Source organism: Mobula hypostoma, chromosome 24 (genome assembly GCF_963921235.1).
Source record: "Mobula hypostoma chromosome 24, sMobHyp1.1, whole genome shotgun sequence".
NCBI lineage: Eukaryota > Metazoa > Chordata > Chondrichthyes > Myliobatiformes > Myliobatidae > Mobula > Mobula hypostoma.
In genome coordinates, this window is record NC_086120.1 from 28,279,236 (window position 1) to 28,299,249 (window position 20,014).

The window sequence follows — 20,014 nt, forward strand, 5'->3', positions numbered from 1 at the left end:
AACAGAATCAATGGGCTGAATGGCCTAATTCTGCTCCTATGTCTTGTGGTAGTACATTTAAGGGCACTTTGATGCAAAATAGCTTCCACTCCTTCCTTACGCGTTTTGTAACAGACTAAAATATCAAAAGGAGGTGCTTGCAGATAAAGCTTTACACAGACAGCAGAAGGAGAAGCATGATAGTGAATTAGTTCAAGTCCAACAATCTAGAGCCAGCTCGCTAAAGAGTATTGGGCAAATTAGCTTGATAAAATCCTTGGAAAACTCTTGGTTGAACTTAGGATAAAGCACATACATTTTGGAAAGAGAGTGACCATGTTCTATATTGAGCTAACAGAAATACCATCAGCAGAATCTGCACAAACCCCTCCTTCATGACCATTCATAATCAAACGAGCTGTCAGTCAATAGCTTAGTCACCTCTATCTAGCTTGTCTGTGACCTAACAGGAGTGTCCTTCCAGTTACCAACCCATTGCACAAGATTCATTGTGAGACATGCATGAGAAAAAGACATTCAAACTGTAATCAGGCATTTAATGTGCTGCAAGAAGTCATAATTTAACGACTGAAATGCTTTAAGTTTCTAAAAAAACTACTTTTTTTGATTTCTCATATTCTTAGTTTCATCCTTCCTCTATCATCTACACTGGAGCTTTGACTCCTACCTCTTCAACTGAGCTTTGGTTGTGATTGCTGGTTTCAACTATTTATGACCTATGACACAGTGGGTAGTGCTCAAAGTTTAGTAAGACTGTGGTTCAAGCCCATTCAAGAATCTAAGGCACATAACCCCGGCTGGCTTTTCAAGGGCAATGTCGCACTGCTGGATCTCAAGTTAGGAGTTTGTCTGCTCACTTCAATAAATGCAAAAGAAACAGTGAAAAAAGGAGAGCCAGTAAGTTCTTTCCAGTGACCTGGCACATTTGCAGCGATCTGATTATCTGGTCTTTTTCATGCTGCGGTTTGCTGGATCCTGGGCTTTCTGCCAGTAAATAGTGACTGTCGCTCATTCAAAAGGGAATCATCAGATGTAACATCCTTTGGGACATGCATATATCATAAAAGCTATTAGAGAAATGCAAGTCCTTGGAGGCAAGTAACAGTGATGGCTGATACCCACGAGGACCATCCTTCAGCTGGGTTCTGTGGTTAGCAATCAGGTACTGCCCCTAGCACATCCTTAGGTTATGTTGGTTGTTAACATAAATGAATACATTTCACTGTATGTTTCAACGTACACGTGATAAATAAATGTATGTGAATCCAGACTGATCTTTCCTCCTATTTCTCTCCCATCCCAGGAAATTTAGGGCTCAACAGCACAGGGATGAGAGAGGAGTCATCAGCAAACTGAACACAGAATTTTATTCTGAGGCAACAGATCAAATACGTTGGTAAAAGTAAACCTTTTAAACAATATTAAAGCTTCTTAAACTGAGGGAAAGGCAGCAGAGCTGAGAGCAGAATGAGAACACCTCAGCGTTGGCAGGGACCGGGGTTGCAAAGCAGCACATGGAGCGAGAGACGTAAACGCACACTGGAAGCTGCTCACCTGCTTGCTGCATTGTTGCACTGTCTGAGGGGAAGGAGAAAATTAGACACAGGATTAGAGATAGACTGAACTATTTGAAATAAGGCTCTATCCTCCCTCTCAGGGACTCACAGACATAATTCTCGTCCCATGTCAAAACTGCCAATTGCTACATTCATCTCAACCAATTGAAAAGGAATTTCAAAGCTCCAGTAGAGTTCCACCAGTGATCCGAAGGAAAAGCTCTTGAAGCCGGAGGTCAGTCTGCTACAGTCACCAGACTTCGGGCCTATCGTTGCCTGTTGCTGGATGGTGCCAATTGTTCCTTTGATGACATTTCATGAGCAATGAAGCCAACTTTAAAGTTTAGGACTTTATGCACCCCTTCTTGCAATCTTTGGTCTTAGCAAAGGTGACGATATCAAAGAGGAATGGAATGAGATACGGGAAAGAGAGTCAGTGGGAACACGTATTCATTGGGAAGAGCCAGCATCATTATGACTCCATGTAGGAGCAGAAAATGAGGGAATGTCCTGACTATTTACAGCAGAGGTTGGGTTGAGTGCTTATCCAGATGATAAGTGGCTCTCTTATCCCTGGCAGTTAATGAGTTCCTAAAAGATGAGTAAAGTTTCTGTAGCATGTGACAAAATCAAACATTGCCTCTGAATGTAAAAATAAATGCTAGCTCCTCGAAAGGCCTGTCAATCAGTCCCACTTCCCTTTGGTCTTTCCCCATGGTCCTTCACACTGTTCCTTTTCAAGTTTTCAATCTAACTTCCTACTTGAATATTTGTTAATAAACTTGAGTTCAACTTTCTGAATAGATTTTCAAGATTTGTGTAACCTTGTAGCTCAGTATCGAAATGGTAAGTGGGACGTGACTAACCCATGATAGGCCTTCAGTTCCTGCAGCACTTGTTGAACCAACCTGGAAGACAAGGAAAAAGAAACAATTTCAACAGACATATCACCCAGCAGCTGACATTACTGGCAGACTTGCTTTTGATATAAACTCTCTGAATAATGATCACAATAGATATTCTGGATGATCTGCTGTCATGCAGAACATGAAGATCACAGGCTTGAACCGCAGTGTAAATGGTCTATATTTGTGATTAAACACCATGCAAGTCTGACATACAGTTAATTCCAGAATAATATCTTGTTTCTTTATCTCCATCTACCAACCTCCTTTGCTTTGTACTTTTTCCTTTATGTCACTTAATCTTCCGTACTCTGCCTTATCACAGACCTTCCTTTTTCTGCATTTTACGGTCTTTTCCCCTCAGACAGCGCCCTCTCTCTGAGTCCAGGTCCCACTCCAGAAATCCATTAAGAGCTTAGATTCTCTAGAGAGGAAGTGTCATCCTCCTTCAGGTAAGATATTGAACCGGTTTGGATGAAAAGGATCCCATGACATTATTTTGCTGAACAACACAGAAATTCATGCTCTGGACCAATATTTAATCAAGCAAACAAAGAGTCTTGAACAAATTGCTATTTTTAAGAGTTTGCCTGTGCAAGTTGACTGCTGCTTTATAACAGTGCTTGCACTTCAAGGAGTACATGAAAGGGGAATAGCCCTGGGGTGTGCTGCGGTTATGAAAAACATTATATAAATATCAATTTTTCTTTCTTGCATGAGAAGATTTGGGATTATGAGATAGTATCATAGAGCACAACCATAACCACAAAGACGATACGACATAAGAGAATTAGGCCATCTGGTCCTTCGTGGCACATTTATTATCCCTCTCAACCCTATTTGCCGACTACTCCACATAATCTTTAGTACCCTTACGAATCAAGAATCTATCAACTTCTGCTTTAAATATGCCAAATGACTTGGCCTCCACAGCCATCTATGGCAATGATTTCTACAGATTCACCACTCTCTGACTAAAGAAATTCCTCCTCATCTCTGTTCTAAAAGGATGCCCCTCTAATCTGAGGCTGAGCCCTCTGATCCTAGACCCTCCCCCACTACATGTCCTCTCTATCTAGACCTTTCAACATTCAATAGGTTTCAATTCTTCTAAAGTCCAGGGTCTTGTACAATGCCAGCATATCCTTTCTTAGATAAAGGGTCCAAAACTGTTTACACTACCCAAGTGCGGCCTAACCAATGCCCTTAAAAGCCTCAACATTACATCCCTGCTTTGAAGAGTCACTTCAGCCCATCTAGTCCATGCCAAACTGTTACTCTGCCTTGTACCATCGACCCATAGAGTCAAAGAGATATCTGAATGCACTCTCCCATGCAAATGAAGCAAACTGCGGAAAGTTGTAATCTCAGTCAACTCCATTAGCCACTTGCCTTCCCGGCATCTAGGACACCATCAAGGAGCAATGTCTCAGAAAGGCAGCATCCATCATTAAGGACCCTGATCACCCAGGACATGCCCTCTTCTCAATGCTATCATCAAGGAGGAGGTACAGGAGCCTGAAGGCACACACTCAACAATTCAGGAACAGCTTCTTCCCCTCTGCCATCAGATTTCTTAATGGACATTGAACCCTTGAACACTACTTCACTATATTTTTTTTCTCTTTTTATTTAATTTTTAAAAATATTTTATATATGTGCATATACATACACACACATACATATATACTTTTTACTGTAATCCACAGTTTTTACTATTCTGCTGTTCATTGTACTGCTGCCCACATAAAAACAAATTGCACGACATATGCCAGAGGCATTAAACCCGATTCTGATTCTCTCTGGAACTAAAGGTTGGGAGAATGTGATGGAAGGTACTTGGGAATTTTGAGTGAGGAGAGAACCAATTGCAGAATAGTCCGAATCCCTCAAGCTGATAAAAGACTCAGTTGGGGACAGATTAATGTACGGAATGGTGTTTTATACGTACAAGTGGTCAGGCTCCAGATTTTCTTTCTCCTCTTCATTCTTTGGAGAAGTTTCAGATCCTGGGATGAAAGAAAAGAAAAAAAAACACAAAAGTGATTTCCACTGTGGTTCAGAAAAATCCAGAATTATCTCTTTAGTTCGAAACACCTTTCCTATTAGTTCAGAAAAAAAAACTGCATGAGGGCCCTGTCTCAGACTCTGGGTCCTGTCCTAGAATAATGCTCTTCCTTCCAAAGTGAGAGTATTGTCCCAAAGTGAGGGTCTAAGCATCCCATATCTAGACTAAGGTCCCTTCCCAAGGTGGGACACCCAGTTACATAGCAAAGACTGCAGTCCCAATGAAATGGTCCAACTCCCCCCCCCCCCAGTATCAGGGTAAGGGTTCCAGTCAGAGCCTCAGTCACAGAGTGAGGGCCCCAGTCCTAGAGAGAGGGCTCTGTCACAGGGTGAGGGCTCCGGTGGTGGTGGGGAAGTCCTAGCCCCAGGGTGAAGGTCCTTCACAGTAAGAGGACTCCAGTTCCAGGGTGAAATTCTGGAGTAGGGGTGTCCCAGTCCCATAGTGAGAGTCCCAGCCACAGATTGAGAGTCCCAGTCAAAAGAATGAGAGTCCCAGTCAAAAGAATGAGGGCCCCAGTCTCATGATGAAAATTCCGGAGTGGGGATTCCCAGCCCCAGAGTGAGGGTCCCAGTCAAAGATTAAAGGTCTCATTCACAGAATGAGGCTCACACTGAGAACCCCGTGCCACTGTGTATGGACCTCGTGAGGTAAACAGGCATTTATCACCCCTTATGTCTGATCGCTCTTGGTGAGAGGACAACTAAGCACAAACTAACACAGAAAAGTAATCCACACAATTGATGTTATTGAATTTCCCCAATGAAAACGGGATTCAACATGAGTTTGTTATGTACTAATGGCCTCTACTCTGCATCCACTGCCTATAGGTGTGGTGGAGCTTCACAGAGCCAAGGTAGTCAAAAACCAGAGATCTGTCTACTCCATCATCTTCTTGGGTCCTTGTCCATTTTCAACAGGATCATTGGCCAATAACGGAGAAGAAAGAGAATGAAGGATTGTTCTCAAAAGAGGACAATCCTTGGAGCTGCAGAGAGCTGTAAACTTAGTTAGTTCCACCATGGGCACTGGCCTCCACAGTATCCAGGACATCTCCAAGGAGCGATGCCTCAAAAAGGCGGCGTCCATCATTAAGGACACCCATCACCTAGGACATGCCACCTTCTCCTTGCTACATCAGGAAGGAGGTACGGAAGCCTGAAGGCACACACTCAGCAATTCAGGAGTTTCTTCCCCTCTGTCATCTGACTTTTGAATGGACATTGAACCTATGAACACTTCCTCATGACTTCCTTATTTCTAGTTTTTGCACTATATATATATATATATATAAATTACCACAGGGTAATTTAGTTGTTTTCTATTATTATGTACTGCACTGGACTGCTACTGCAAAGTTAACAAATTTCACGACATATGTCGGTGATACTAAACTTGATTCTGTTCATTCCCATTATGAGGGCCAAGCAAATGGCCCCATCTATTCCACAAAGGCTGGGCTGAGTCAAGAGCTCAATGCCGTTCAAAGTTGTCCACTGGCCAACCCAAGCCATCAGCAGTCTCTGAGATGATGTCAGGCCCTGTTAGGTGCCTCACTAACCTGCTGCTCTGGACTGGGAAGAGCGACTCGGAAACCCTTTGAAGTTATAGGAACATCCCGCATCCAGCCGTGGCCGCATTTTTGTTCTCTGAATCTCCTGGAGACAAGAAGCAAGGATGTCAATATCTGAGTGACTAGAATTCAGTCTCCTGAAATTATAGGACAGGAGGGGGGCATTTGGCCCATCCAAGCAGAATAATCCCATTAATCCAATTCTCTTGTTCTTCCCTACAAATTATTCTCTCTCAAGTGCCAATCTAATTTAAAAAAAAACTTGAATGATTATGTTTCCAACACTCTTATAGAGAGTGAGTTCATGTCGTTGCTGCTCTCTGCAATACTTTGTCACACCCACCTTGTAGCTATCTGTGAAGGTTTCAAAGTCATGACCCCAGATCCTCACCCCATTGCTAATAGGACCAGCTTCTCTCTACTTACCCAATCTACACCAGCTAACATCTTTCCCACCTTTATCAAATTTCCTCTCCAACTTTCTTTGTTCTAAAGAGTAAAACCAGAATCAGAATCAATAGTCAAATTGGTGTCTAACCAGTTCAATATAACCCCTCTGCTTTGTTGCTCTGTACATCTATTTATAAAACCTACGATCTCAAAGCTTTACTAATCGACATGCTTTATTCCTTCCCATAGATACTGCCTGAGCTGCTGAGTTCCTCCAGCATTTGTTGTGTTAGTCAGCATGCCTTTCTGGTTTTAACATACGCAAAAGGCCTCTGATTCTGCACACTCTTTAGAACAAAGATTTGCTTGGGTATAAAATTCAAACCTGAGAGAGGTCAGTTCTGACATGATCAATTCATACCTAACCCATGAAGAGGTACAATCATTCTGAACCCACACAAACACGTTCAGTCAGGTCCCTTGGGCTTGCGTCAGGTAACTGGGGCTCCACTTTAGAAATTCTCCTCTCCCCACTGCATAAGAAGTGGTCCCTTCTACTAAATGCAGATGGGTGACCACTCTGCAGAACCCATTCTGTTCAACATCCTGACTTTCCATCTTCTGCCCTACTCTGATTCTCTATCCTTAGCTTCCTGCAAAGCTTCAGTGATGATCAACAAATACTTGAGAAACAGCACCTTATCGAACTTCGCCCAAGTACACTGCAGACTTCAGAGACTTAGTACTGAATTCAACATTTACCGGCAACAACTCCATTTCATGTTTTCTACAGGTGCGATTGTATCTCTTTGTTTCAATTTGTTTTTTCTGTCTCCAACTGCCAGATTTTCAGGTAAATAATTACCCTGACAACCTCCGTCTGCACCCAATCACAGACATTCCCTCTCACTCTCTGCAATTTAACACACTTGTTTACCCAACCCCCACCCCCCACCATCCTGGCAACTGATCTTTGACCTGAAGCATTTACTCTGTTCCTCTCCAATAGCTGGATGCTTTGAGTGCTTCAACACTAAAACAGTCCGTGGTTAATATCACACAGTTACTTATTGGAGCTTGCTTTGCATAAATTGGCTGCCACATTTCCCATGTTTACAACGGTGACCATACTTTGGTGGCCTCAAGCACATTAGGTTGTAACAAGACAGTGAACAGTCTCTTATAACTGCAAGTCAGCCTCTTTCCCAGGATGTGTTATTTCTCTTTAATTTATTCTTGAAGTAGCAAGGCTGGAATTCATTCCCCATCCCCAGTTGTCCACTGGAAGGTGATGATCATTCTTCCTCTCAAAGACCTGCAGTCCATGAAGGCACTTGAATGCCTTTATCATATCAGGTTTAGGACCAATCACCAACACCTTGCCAAGGGACTCCTGTGAATGCATTATAAAAGGAAGACATTTAAAGAGAGTTGCCAGAGATATCCCAGTGCCACAAATTGCATTAATAAAGGTCAGCAACCCAAGACTTGGTTATCAAACAAGAGCTAGCATGTAGCCACATACCTATTTAAGGATGTAGACTTTAAGCACAAAGAGCTATAGGAGTTGGTGGTATGAATTTCAGCACTTTGGTTTTGAAGAGCTGGAGTCAAGGTCACAGAGGAAAAGATGAGCTTTGGAACTGGGCAAGAGGCTATAATCTGAGGTACACCTTATTCTTCTCCTTTCATACCATTTATTTATTTGCAATTTACAGTTATTTTTATGTCTTGCTGCCACAAAACAGCAAATTTCATGACATCAGCAGGCCAGGCAGCATCTATAGGAAGAAGTACAGTTGACGTTTCGGGCCGAGACCCTTCGTCAGGACTAACTGAAAGAAGAGATAGTAAGAGATTTGAAAGTGGGAGGGGGAGGGGGAGATCCAAAATGATAGAAGACAGCAGGGGAAGGGTTGAAGCTATGAGCTGGAAAGTTGATTGGCAAAAGGGATACAGAGTTGGAGAAGGGGGAGGATCATAGGACGGGAGGCCTAGGGAGAAAGAAAGGGGGAGGGGAGCACCAGAGGAAGATGGAGAGCAGGCAAGGAGTGATGTTGAGAGGGACAGAGAGAGAAGCAAGGGGGGAAATAAAAATAAATAAGGGATGGGGTAAAAAGGGGAGGAGGGGCATTAATGAAAGTTAGAAAAATCAATGTTCATGCCATCAGGTTGGAGGCTACCCAGATGGAATATAAGGTGTTGTTCCTCCAACCTGAGTGTGGCTTCATCTTTACAGTAGAAGAGGCCATGGATTGACATTTCAGAATGGGAATGGGACATGGAATTAAAATGTGTGGCCACTGGGAGATCCTGCTTTCTCTGGTGGACAGAGCATAGGTGTTCAGCGAAACGGTCTCCCAATCTGCGTCGGGTCTCACCAATATATGGAAGGCCACATCGGGAGCACTGGACGCAGTATATCACCCCAGCCGACTCACAGGTGAAGTGTTGCCTCACCTGGAAGGACTGTCTGGGGCTTTGAAGGGTAGTGAGGGAGGAAGTGTAAGGGCATGTGTAGCACTTTTTCCACTTACAAAGATAAGTGCCAGGAGGGAGATCGGTGGAAAGGGATGGGGGGAAGAATGGACAAGGGAGTTGCGTAGGGAGTGATCCCTGCGGAAAGCGGGGGGGGGGAAGGGAGGAAATGTGCTTGGGGGTGGGATCCCATTGGAGGTGACGGAAGTTATGGAGAATTATATGTTGGACCCGGAGGCTGGTGGGGTGGTAGGCGAGGACCAGGGGAACCCTATTCTTAGTGGGGTGGCGGGAGGATGGGATGAGAGCAGATGTGCATGAAATGGGAGAGTTGCGTTTGAGAGCAGAGTTGATGGTGGAGGAAGGGAAGCCCCTTTCTTTGAAAAAGGAAGACAACTCCTTCGTCCTGGAATGAAAAGCCTCATCCTGAGAGCACCAGCATTTTGTGTGTGTGTGTTGCTTGAATTTCCAGCATCTGTAGATTTTCTCGTGTTTGTGAATTTCATGTCATACCTCAGTGACAATGAACCTAACTCTGAATTTTACCTCAGAAGGTCATGGGGCTGTTAGTGGTTACAGAGGTAGGAAGGGCTGAGACCATTGAGAGATTTAAGAAGTTGGTGATTTTAGTAAAACAGAAAAGGTTGGAAACAATTGGCAGGATGAAATATCAGCCGGAGACACCAGTTCTCTTTCTCCTCCCCCGCAATGTTACTTGATTCACTGAGCATTTTATATTTTACTTTGGATTTCCAGCAGCTGTGGTACTATTTTTTAGTACCAGGAAGCACCGGTGTCGGCCAGTGAGGAAATGCAGCTAGCTGATGTGCCGTATATAAACTTACAGCAGGTGTTTGATCATCAGCCACATAACTGGCCTGTCAAAGTTCAAGGCAAATTTACTATCAAAGTATATACATGTCTCCATATACTACCCTGAGATTCATTTTCTTGTGGGCATTCACAGTAAATACAAACGCACACAGTAGATTCAGTAAAAATCTGCACACAACAAAGACGGACATACAACCACTGTGCAAAATACAACAAATTGTGCAAATACAAAAATAAAAATAATAATAAATACTGTAAATATGTAATGAATATTGGGAGTATGAGCTGTGGAGTCCCTGAAAGTGAGTCCACAGGTTGTGGAATCAGTTCAGTGTTGGGGGTGTGTGAAGCTATCCCCACTGGTTCAAGAGCCTAGTGTTTGAGGGGTAATAACAGTTCCCGAACCTGGCGATGTGGGACCTGAGGGTCCTGCACCTCCTTCGCCATGGCAGCAGTGAGAAGAGAGCATGTCCTATATGCTGGGGGTCCTTGACGATGGATGCTGCTTTTCTGCAACAGTACTCCGTACAGATGTGCTCATTAGTGGGGAGGGCTTTACCTGTGATGAACTGGGCTGTCACCACTACTTTTATAGTTGTTTTCATTCAGGAGTATTGGTACCTCCATACTGGGTCATGATGCAATCAGTCATTATACTCTCCACTGTGCATTTAGAAACATAGAAAACCTACAGCACAATACAGGCCTTCGGCCTACAAAGCTGTGCCAAACATGTCCTTACCTTAGAACTACCTAGGCTTACCCATAGCCCTCTATTTTCCCAAGCTCTATGTACCTATCCAGGAGTCTCTTAAAAGACCCTATCGTTTCCACCTTCACCGTCGCCATCGGCAGCCCATTCCACGCACTCACCACTCTCTGCGTAAAAAAACTTACCCCTGACATTTCCTCTGTACCTACCTCCAAGTACCTTAAAACTATGCCCTCTCGTGCTAGCCATTTCAGCCCTGGGAAAAAGTCTTTGACTATCCACACAATCAATGCCTCTCATCATCTTGTACACCTCTATCAGGTCACCTCTCATCCTCCGTCACTCCAAGGAGAAAAGGCCGAGTTCACTCAACCTATTCTCATAAGGCATGCTCCCCAATCTGGGCAACATCCTTGTAAATCTCCTCTGCACCCTTTCTGTGGTTTCTACATCCTTCCTGTGGTGAGGTGACCAGAACTGAGCACAGTACTCCAAGTGGGGTCTGACCAGGGTCCTATATAGCTGCAACATTACCACTCGGCTCATAAACTCAATCCCACGGTTGATGAAGGCCAATGCACCGTATGCCTTCTTAACCACAGAGTCAACCTGTCCAGCAGCTTTGAGTGTTTTATGGACTCAGACCCCAAGATCCCTTTGATCCTCCACACTGCCAAGAGTCTTACCATTAATACTATATTCTGCCATCATATTTGACCTACCAAAATGAACCACCTCACACTTATTTATAGAAGTTGGTCAAAATTTTAATGATACGCTGGAACTTCGCTAACTTCTAAGGAAGTAGAGGTGCTGCCGTACTTTCTTTGTAATGGCACTTATGTGCTGGACCCAGGGCAGGTCTTCAAAAACGCTAACAGCAAGGAATTTAAAGTTGCTGACCGCCTGATCCCTGGATGAAGACTGGCTGATGGACCTCCAGTCTCCCCCTCCCTTCGTCAATAATCAGCTGTATGGTTTTGCTGACGTGAAGTGAGAGGTGGCTGTTGTGGCACCACTCAGTCAGAGTTTCAATCTCCTTCCTGTATGCTGATTCGTCACCGCCTCCGATTTGACTAACGACAGTGGTGTCATCAGTGAACTTGAATATGACAAAGGCGCCGTGCTTAGCCTCGCGATCACAAGTATAAAGCAAGCAGAGCAGGGGTCTCAGTGCAGCTCGCTGAGGGAGATCGTGAAGGTGTTGCTGCCAATCAGAACTGGCTGGAGTCTGCAGGTGAGGAAATCGAGGATCCAATTGCACAAGGAGGCATTGAGGCCTAGGTTCTTGGAGCTTATTGATCAGTTTTGAGGAGATGATAGTGTTGAGTGCAGAGCTGTAGTCAACGAAGAGCATCCTGATGTACATCTGCCCCTTCACTGTCCAGATGTTCCAAAGAGAAAAGTCAACCAAACAGCAACTGCCGTTGACCTGTTCTGACAGTAGACAAATTGGAGGGGGATCCAAGTCACCCCTTAGACAAGAGTTTATATGTTTCATCACCAACCTCTCAAAGCACTTCATCACTGGAGATGTAAGTGCTACTGGACGATAGTCATTAAGACAGGTGACCAGGTTCTCCTTGGGCACTGGGATAATTGAAGCTCACTCGAGGTAGGCGGGTACCTCAGACCGCTAAAGCCAGAGGTTAAAGATACCAGTGAACACTCAAGCCAGTTGAATAGCACAGGTACTGTCTGAGCCAGATGCTCTCCATGGGCTCACCCTCCTGAAGGCCTCAGAGACTGAAATCAAGGGATGAAATCCGAGATGGAAGCCCGTGGAACAAAATGGGGCAGACGCACATGGGTAGATACATTGTCAAACTCACATTCCAAAGACATGCGGCTCGTAGGTTAATTGGATGCTGTAAATCATAAATTTCCTCTGGTGTGTGGATGAGTGGCAGAAATGATGCGGCGGGGGGAAGTTGATGGGAACATGGGGAGAATAGAAAAGGGATTTATATAAATGAAGACAGGCTATGTTGACTCTGGAATGCGTGGTGACACTTAAGAGCTGGCCCCACAACATCAATAGGTTATGCTGGTGGTTAATGCAAACGACTCATCTCACACAAGGAAACTCCTACCCCACAGTTATATTGTCAAGATCCTCATGCATTTAACTCAATCCCCCTCACACTCCAAATAATACACACTTAGGAGCAGAGTTATTCTCCCCTTATTTATTTATTTATTTATTTCAAGATACAGTGTGGAACAGGCCTTTCCGACCCAAATGAGCCGCACTGCCCATTAATCCGCCTATTTAACCTCACATGACAATTTACAATGACCAATTAACCTACTAACTGATATGTCTTTGGACTGTGGGAGGAAACTGGAGCACCATGTGGTAACGGGGAGAACGTACAAACTCCTCACAGAGGATGCCGGAATTGAACTCTGATCTCCGACCCCTCGAGCTGTAATAGTGTCATGGCAACCACTATGCTACTGTTAATTAAGGATCTGGGTGGTGTTGGCAAGACAGACCGTGAGATCTTTAAGTGATGGTTAAAATCACGAGGGACTGCACAGAGCAGATAAACTCGCCGTTCGATGAAGATTCAAAATTGCAGAAAAATCAAAGAAAAATATCTGGCAAAAGCAACAAAACTGGTTTTTAGGAAAATCTTGTTAAAGCAGCAAATGGTCAGTGTGCGGAATATACCACCTGGGATAGTAATGGAGGGAGATTCAATAGTGCCGTTAAAAGGTAACTGGATAAGATTAAAGATTCAAGTTTACCTGTTACGCATACGTCAAAACATACAGTGAAATGCATGACTTGCATTCACAACCAACACACCCGAGGGTGTGCTGAGGGCAGTCTGCAAGTGTTGCCACACAATCCAGTGTCAACTTCGCATGCTTACCAAGTAGGGTTGCCAACTGTCCCGTATTAGCTGGGACATCCCGTATATTGGGCTAAATTGGTTTGTCCCATATGGGACCACCCTTGCCCCGTATTTCCCCCGCTAAGGTACAGCGTTCCTATGAAACCGATCGTAAGCCGAAATGGTGTAAGGCAAAGAAGCAATTACCATTAATTTATATGGGAAAAATTTTTGAGCGTTCCCAAACCCAAAAAGTAACCTACCAAATCATACCAAATAACACATAAAACCTAAAATACTGCTAACATATAGTAAAAGCAGAATCAGGGAGATTAAGCCAAAACCGATTTGTAGAAAAAAAAATCAGCACGTACATGCATGCGCACACAGGTGCCCGCGCAAGGCTTCATGGTCATGATAGTCTTTCTCGAGGTAAACACAAATGTCCTGTATTTGACAGCTACTTTTGTCCCTTATTTGGGAGTGAGAAATTTGGCAACCCTATCACCAAGCTTGGCATAACAACACAGAACACAACAAGGAACCAACAATAACAAAAACGAGCCCATTTCTACCTCCTCCGCCACCCACACACATACACAGTCCTTTAACCCCGGGACAGGCCCCCAACCGACACAGACTCCGGCCTTCAGATGCAAGGCTCTGACTTCCTCAGCAGACTCGCACAGGTTTGCAGACTCGGCTCAGGCCAACGGACCTTGACTTCTGGACTCCTCGTTCGTCCTTAGGATAACATTGAAAGTAAAGAATATGCAGGGGAGCTGGATTGTTCTTTTGTAGAGAAGCTGAAGACTCAGTGGACTAAATAGTTTCTCTCTATGCTGCCACTCTAAGGGTGCCTTTGCATGGTAGCTGAGAGAACAGCAGTGTGTATCCACAGGAAAGAGGATTTGGGATGAACTCGAATATATAGAGGATGGGAGGTGGCCAGACAAACCCATGAGTGAAGGTACAGATGTTATTGAAACTGCAACAACCATATCAAGGATTAGCAGGCAATTCTAAAGTAGGGTGCCTTGGGTTTACACAGGAGTGGCAGGAGCTATTGCCAGCTGTTTCTTGAGATGGTTTTAATGATAGATCAAGATTTGGCCCTTGTTTTCATTTAGAACAATGTGCCCTTTAACATTTGAACAAATTGCTACCAGCTTCTTGTCATTTGGCACCACAGGGGCCAAAGTCAGCTCAAAACAGACACATTAAAGTATTTCCCGTTCTCTTTGAGTGCATGATTAATATCAGATACAGGGGAGACATTCAGATTGTCTGAAATCTTGTGTTTTGTTTGAAATAGATGCCAAGAATTAAATTTGTTTACAATCAGTGCTGATTGGTTTCAAAACGAAAAATTGCAGATGCTGCAAATTCAAAGTAAAAAACAGAAAGTGCTAAAACATCTCTGAGGGCGGAGGAATGTAGTTAGTACTTCAGGTCAATAAAGATTTTTCAGAGCAGGGAAAGCAGAGGTGCAAAGCGTTAACTGAAGAGGAAGACTGAAAAGTGGAGAGACCTTGGGAGAAGGTCTGTGATAGGTAGAGAGGAGGAAGGATTGAACGTTACAGTGGGTGTGGCACCAGCAGAGTAATGGTGGTGAGATGTTTGTCTAGAAGAGGTGTAAACATTTAAGTGAAAGCTGAAATACCAGAAGAGGAGATAGTGACATGCAGGAAACAAGACTAGAATGGTTGATTACCTAAAACTGTCAAAACCAGTCCTGAACTCTGAAGACTACGAATGTGTTAAACTGAGAGAGCAGATGCTGTCTGTTCACCTCAGATAGTTGCCTCATTTAGTTATTTTCCGAACGTTGATTTCAGCAGCTTGAATTTTTAGCACAGCAAAAACATCCCACACACAGGAACACAAATTTTGACAAGTTACACAGCAAATGACCAAATCAAAGAAAAAGGTCGAGGAAAGTGAAAGGATAGACTACAGAGAATAGAACAATGTAGCACACAAATTTGCCCTTTAGCTCATCTCACCCTTGACAGCCAAGATGCCCATCTAACCTAGCCCCATATCCCTCTAGACCTTTCCTATCCATACATCTCTTCAAGTCTTTTAGCGTTATTATTAAATGTTCTGAAGAGTGTCTTGGCCTGAAACATTGACTGTTTATTCATTTCTATAGATGTTGCCTGATCTGCTGCGATCCCCCAGCATTTTGTGTGTGTGTTGCTAATGTATCTGCCCCAACCACTTCCTCAGGCGACTTGTTCCATGTACATGCACCACTCCCTGTGTGAAGACATTATCTTTCAGGTACCTTCTAAATCATTTCCCTCTTTCCTTAAACTGTCCAGGACATGCCCTCTTCTCATTACTACCATCAGGGAGGAGGTACATGAGCCTTAGGACCCAAATTCAACAATTCAGAAACAGCTTCTTCCCCTTCACCATTAGATTTCTGAAAGGTCCATAAACACTACCTCATTATTCACTTTTACATTATTTATCTAGTAATTTACTGTAATTTTATGCCATTGCACTGTACTGCTGTCTGAAAACTAATTTCATGTCATATTTGACATTGATAATAGACCTGATTCTGAACAGCCCATGAACCCATGAATACACCCTTTTTTGCACTTTTGTAATTTACAGATTTTGCACTATACCGCTATCAAAAACAACAAGTTTCACATCCTATGTGAGTGACAATAAATCTGATTCTATATACAGTACTGTGCAAATTTCTCAGGGACATGTAAAAAAAAATCAGTAAAAAGCAAAAATGTTTTCAAAAATAATGAAAAGTTTCTAAATATCAAAAAAATTACTATAAAGAACAGCAAACAGTAAAAAAACTAAAACTAATTAATATTTAGTGTGACCATCCTTTGCCTTTAAAACTATTTCAATTCTTTTAGGTGCACTGTGTACAGTTTTACAAGAAAATTGACTGATAGGTTGTTCCAAGCATCTTGGAGAAATTGCCACAGTTCTTCTGCAGACATTGGCTGTCTCATTTGCTTCTGTCTCTCTAGCCTCAATGACGTTGAGATCAGGGCTCCATGGAGCCCAAACTATCCGAAACCATATAAAAATTTCTAGGGTGCCTAAGACTTTTGCACAGTACTGTATATTCCCACTCAATATAAGTTGGTTCCCATGTTTCCACCTTTACAATAGTGACCACATGACAGATATACTTCATTGACTATAAAGTGCTCTAGGATGTTCATGACAGCCTGGGAAAGACACCTCAGCAATGAAAGTCTTCATTTCCTAGGAATGAGGAATTACTACCGTGGACAACAGTTAAGGTGAACTTAACAGAATTGTTTCTAGTATCTTCCTTTTCCTTTCAAGGAAGAAGAGGATACAAGTGATACAGATTTATGGAAAGGTTTAAAGACGTATTGAGGAAAACGTGTTTGTATGAATTTGAGATTTCTATCTGAGAAGTAGAAACTCTCACATAGTTAAGAAGTACCCAGGTGCAGCAGGATTTGCAGGATAGTGGACAGGATTCAAGAGGGGTCAAGATACGACAGATCAAGCAGTCTCTTCCTGTGTCATAAGTTTCCGATTCTGTGAAATTCTACTCTCTTGGCTGAAGACAGGTAAAAGGGATGGGGAAGGAGAAGATGAAGGAGAGCAGGAAGAAGAGGGGTAGGTGGGGAATACCCTATCACCAGCACAGACCCTGCTGGGTGTAATGTGCCCCCTGCATTGTGACAGCAGTGGGACTGAGACGGACTGGGGTGGAAGGGGTACCTGAGTGGAATAACAGAAATACCGGAGTGGTGGAGCAGGGCTCAGGGGATTGAGGAGCTGTGCCCCACCCTATCTCCACAGAATAAACAATTACAACCCCCACCCTCCACCCCCCAACTCCACTATTCTAGTGATGACTTGGGAGGCTTGGTGGATCTTCAAAACCACAAACACACATTAGCAATTCCACTACAGCAACAACCCCAACCCCGAACCCAAACCAAGTAAGACAGAGTGAGCTACCATATACAGCCAGGAGCCAGCTGCACTCTGGAACCCTCCAGCCGCAGGTTGAGTCTGCCTGTTGGTCAAAAATTGGGCACATCTAGCCCAAGAAATGACTTCACTACTGCACACGAATTACTGCCTGCTGCCCCCAGTGGCCGGGAGGGTTCTTGACAGTTGCCTTTCTCTTTGGCACTCAGAGAATCATGGCCATGAGTACTCTGTAGTCTGTGTTATATGTGTGTTGTATGATGCCAATTTTTTTGTTCTTTGCTTCTAAAATTCATCCAAGTTTAACAGAATTGAACTAGTGACACTAGATGTTTATCACAGCCAAGAGCATGAATTCTACCACACAGAATCATAGATTGGTATGGAAAATGAGCTCCACTTCATGCTTAAAAGGCAAAACTAAATCTAATCCCATTGCCCTTCACAGCAGGACAACTTGCTGCAGAAATGTTGTCCCCTTCATCCTGACCAGAACCAAGCCCAGTCTGCATTAATGTAGCCACTTACTCCTCACAAAATAGCCACACAGGGTTAAGCAATGGGATAGGGACTGCTCAGTAAGTTGGGTTTTAAGGAGGAGAGCAAGATGGAACTGCATTCCAGGTCATTGCTGCTGATCTATGTCACACCATGTGTTGCTACCTGGAGTACACTGCAGGCCAACCAACCCCTCTGCTTGATAGCAGAAAAAATTAACCACGTTCTGTTCAGCATATACAAGCAGAGACATCAGTCAATAGGATAACGAATATGTTTTGTCACAACCCTTTTGTGCTTGTCCAGACTCCCTTGGAAGCCGTTTCCTGCCCCCTTGCAACATTGCAGCAACCACTCATGCAGTAGCTGGAAGAATACTGCCTGCATTACGGTCTCTCCTTTAAGAAGCTAGTTTCATTAATTGTAATTGTACCTGCCGAGTTGTGCTGACAGTTATCAGAACTAGCAAAACATCACTGGAGAAAACTGTGCTGGGACCTACAATGTCATGCAAAAAAACCTGACAGTGGCACTCAATGTATCTCAAAAATGGATGTTCTCAATATTTATACAACTTTTATAAACAGCATTAGGGTGAACCATAACACTGTTTCAATAGGCACCCTCCAACCTGATGGTATGAATATCGGTTTATCAAGAAAATTCCCCCCCCCACCTGCCTTCTTATATTCCCCACTCTAACCTTTTATTTCTTCCCACCTGCCTATTACTTCCCCTCCTTCCTTCTTCCCTTTCTCCAATTGTCCACTCTCCTCTCCTATCAGATTCATTCTTCTCCAGCCCTTGATATTTCCCACCCTCCTGGCTTCACCTATCACCTTCCAACTATCCTCCTTCTTCCCCCCCCCCACCCCATCATTTAACACAGGCATCTCACCCTTCCCTCTCAGTCCTAAAGAAGGGTTGTGGCCCGAAACGTTGACTGTTTACTCTTTTCCATAGACGCTGCCTGACCTGCTGAGTTCCACCAGCATTTGCGTATGTTGTTATTTTAATATGATTAAAAGACAGTAATTCAATTTATAGACTCAGAAGTGCTGAGTTACAACAAAATCATTCAGTGTTACTCACCGATCCAAAAGTGGGTGAGTGTATCTATCATCATGCACTGAAAGTTACCTGCTCAGTCATAACATCCTCAGGTAAGATTCTGCCGATCTTCCCTTGAATTCCAGTTGCTTGCCTGTTGTCCTCTGTGTTGTCTGCAACAGTGATATCGGTTTCTAGTAATTCGTAGGCTGAGGCGTCCTGTGAGGATTCTAACTGATCTTCGTCTTCTCTGTCACCTTCAGCATCACTGTCGATTCCCAAAACATCGAGGCTGAGCCTGTGGAGCCAAGATGAAAATATTTGTGATGACCCGGTGTGACTGAGATGGTAACAGAAGAGCTCGTGGAAGCAGATGCAAAGAAGCCTTTAAAACGGAACTGGATAAGCATCTGAAGGAGAGAATTTATGTGACAATGGGGAAAGAGCTCAATATAGATCACCAGACAGGCTCCAGATAGTGTGGTTTATTGGCTCACAAGGAAATGACATTTACCGTATTTACTAAAATACATAGTCATCAAGAACCTTAACATGGACATTATTAACCACAATTGAACCAGTCAGGCAAGCAGGAGTTCAAGAACCCGAGAAAGAGAAGCAGAACTATACCCCTCAGTTTGCTCATGCTTGCCTTACCATTCAATGACACCTTATCTAAACTTTTCCTCAGTTTTGCTTTCTTGCACTGACCACGTACTCCCTGATTCCTGTCATGCCCAAATATCTATTGATCTCAATCTTGAATGTACTCAGCTGTTGAGTACCCACTAGCCACTTGAGCACAGAATTCCAAAGATTTGTTACCCCCAGATGAAGAAATATTATTTTGCCTTACCCAGAATGGCCAACCCTTCATTTTGAGGCAGTGGTCCCTGGGTCTGTACACCCCAGCCAGGGGAAATATCTATGCAGGGGAAGCATCTACCCTATGATGCCCCAGAAGAATCCTGCATGTTTGAATGATTCAGTTCCAACAGCAAGCAATAAGGAAGAGAGTAGCAGGGTCTTCTATTTGGCTGTCTTCATCATCCAATCAAAGGGTTAACCTAGTCAGGCCAATGTTGACAATAGTTCCACCTCAACATTCCAACATTTTCCCTTTCTATGAATCATCCTTTTACAATGACTC

The 20,014-nt window shown here is 43.6% G+C and overlaps 1 protein-coding gene across 4 annotated transcripts in view; it reads right to left on the reverse strand.

Moving 5' to 3' along the window:
- Positions 1-20,014, reverse strand: part of arhgef18b (rho/rac guanine nucleotide exchange factor (GEF) 18b) — a 210,270-nt gene that overhangs the window by 115,276 nt on the left and 74,980 nt on the right. The window contains exons 4-8 of one of the 4 annotated variants that reach the window (XM_063032416.1): positions 18,955-19,162; positions 6,088-6,184; positions 4,413-4,470; positions 2,423-2,464; positions 1,555-1,578 (exon numbers count right to left, since the gene is read on the reverse strand). In XM_063032416.1, the coding sequence (XP_062888486.1) occupies positions 1,555-1,578; positions 2,423-2,464; positions 4,413-4,470; positions 6,088-6,184; positions 18,955-19,162 (429 nt within the window). Of the gene's footprint in view, positions 1-1,554; positions 1,579-2,422; positions 2,465-4,412; positions 4,471-6,087; positions 6,185-7,187; positions 7,223-7,251; positions 7,285-18,954; positions 19,163-20,014 lie in introns of those variants that run through there. The other 3 variants (XM_063032418.1, XM_063032419.1, XM_063032417.1) reach the window with 3 other exon arrangements.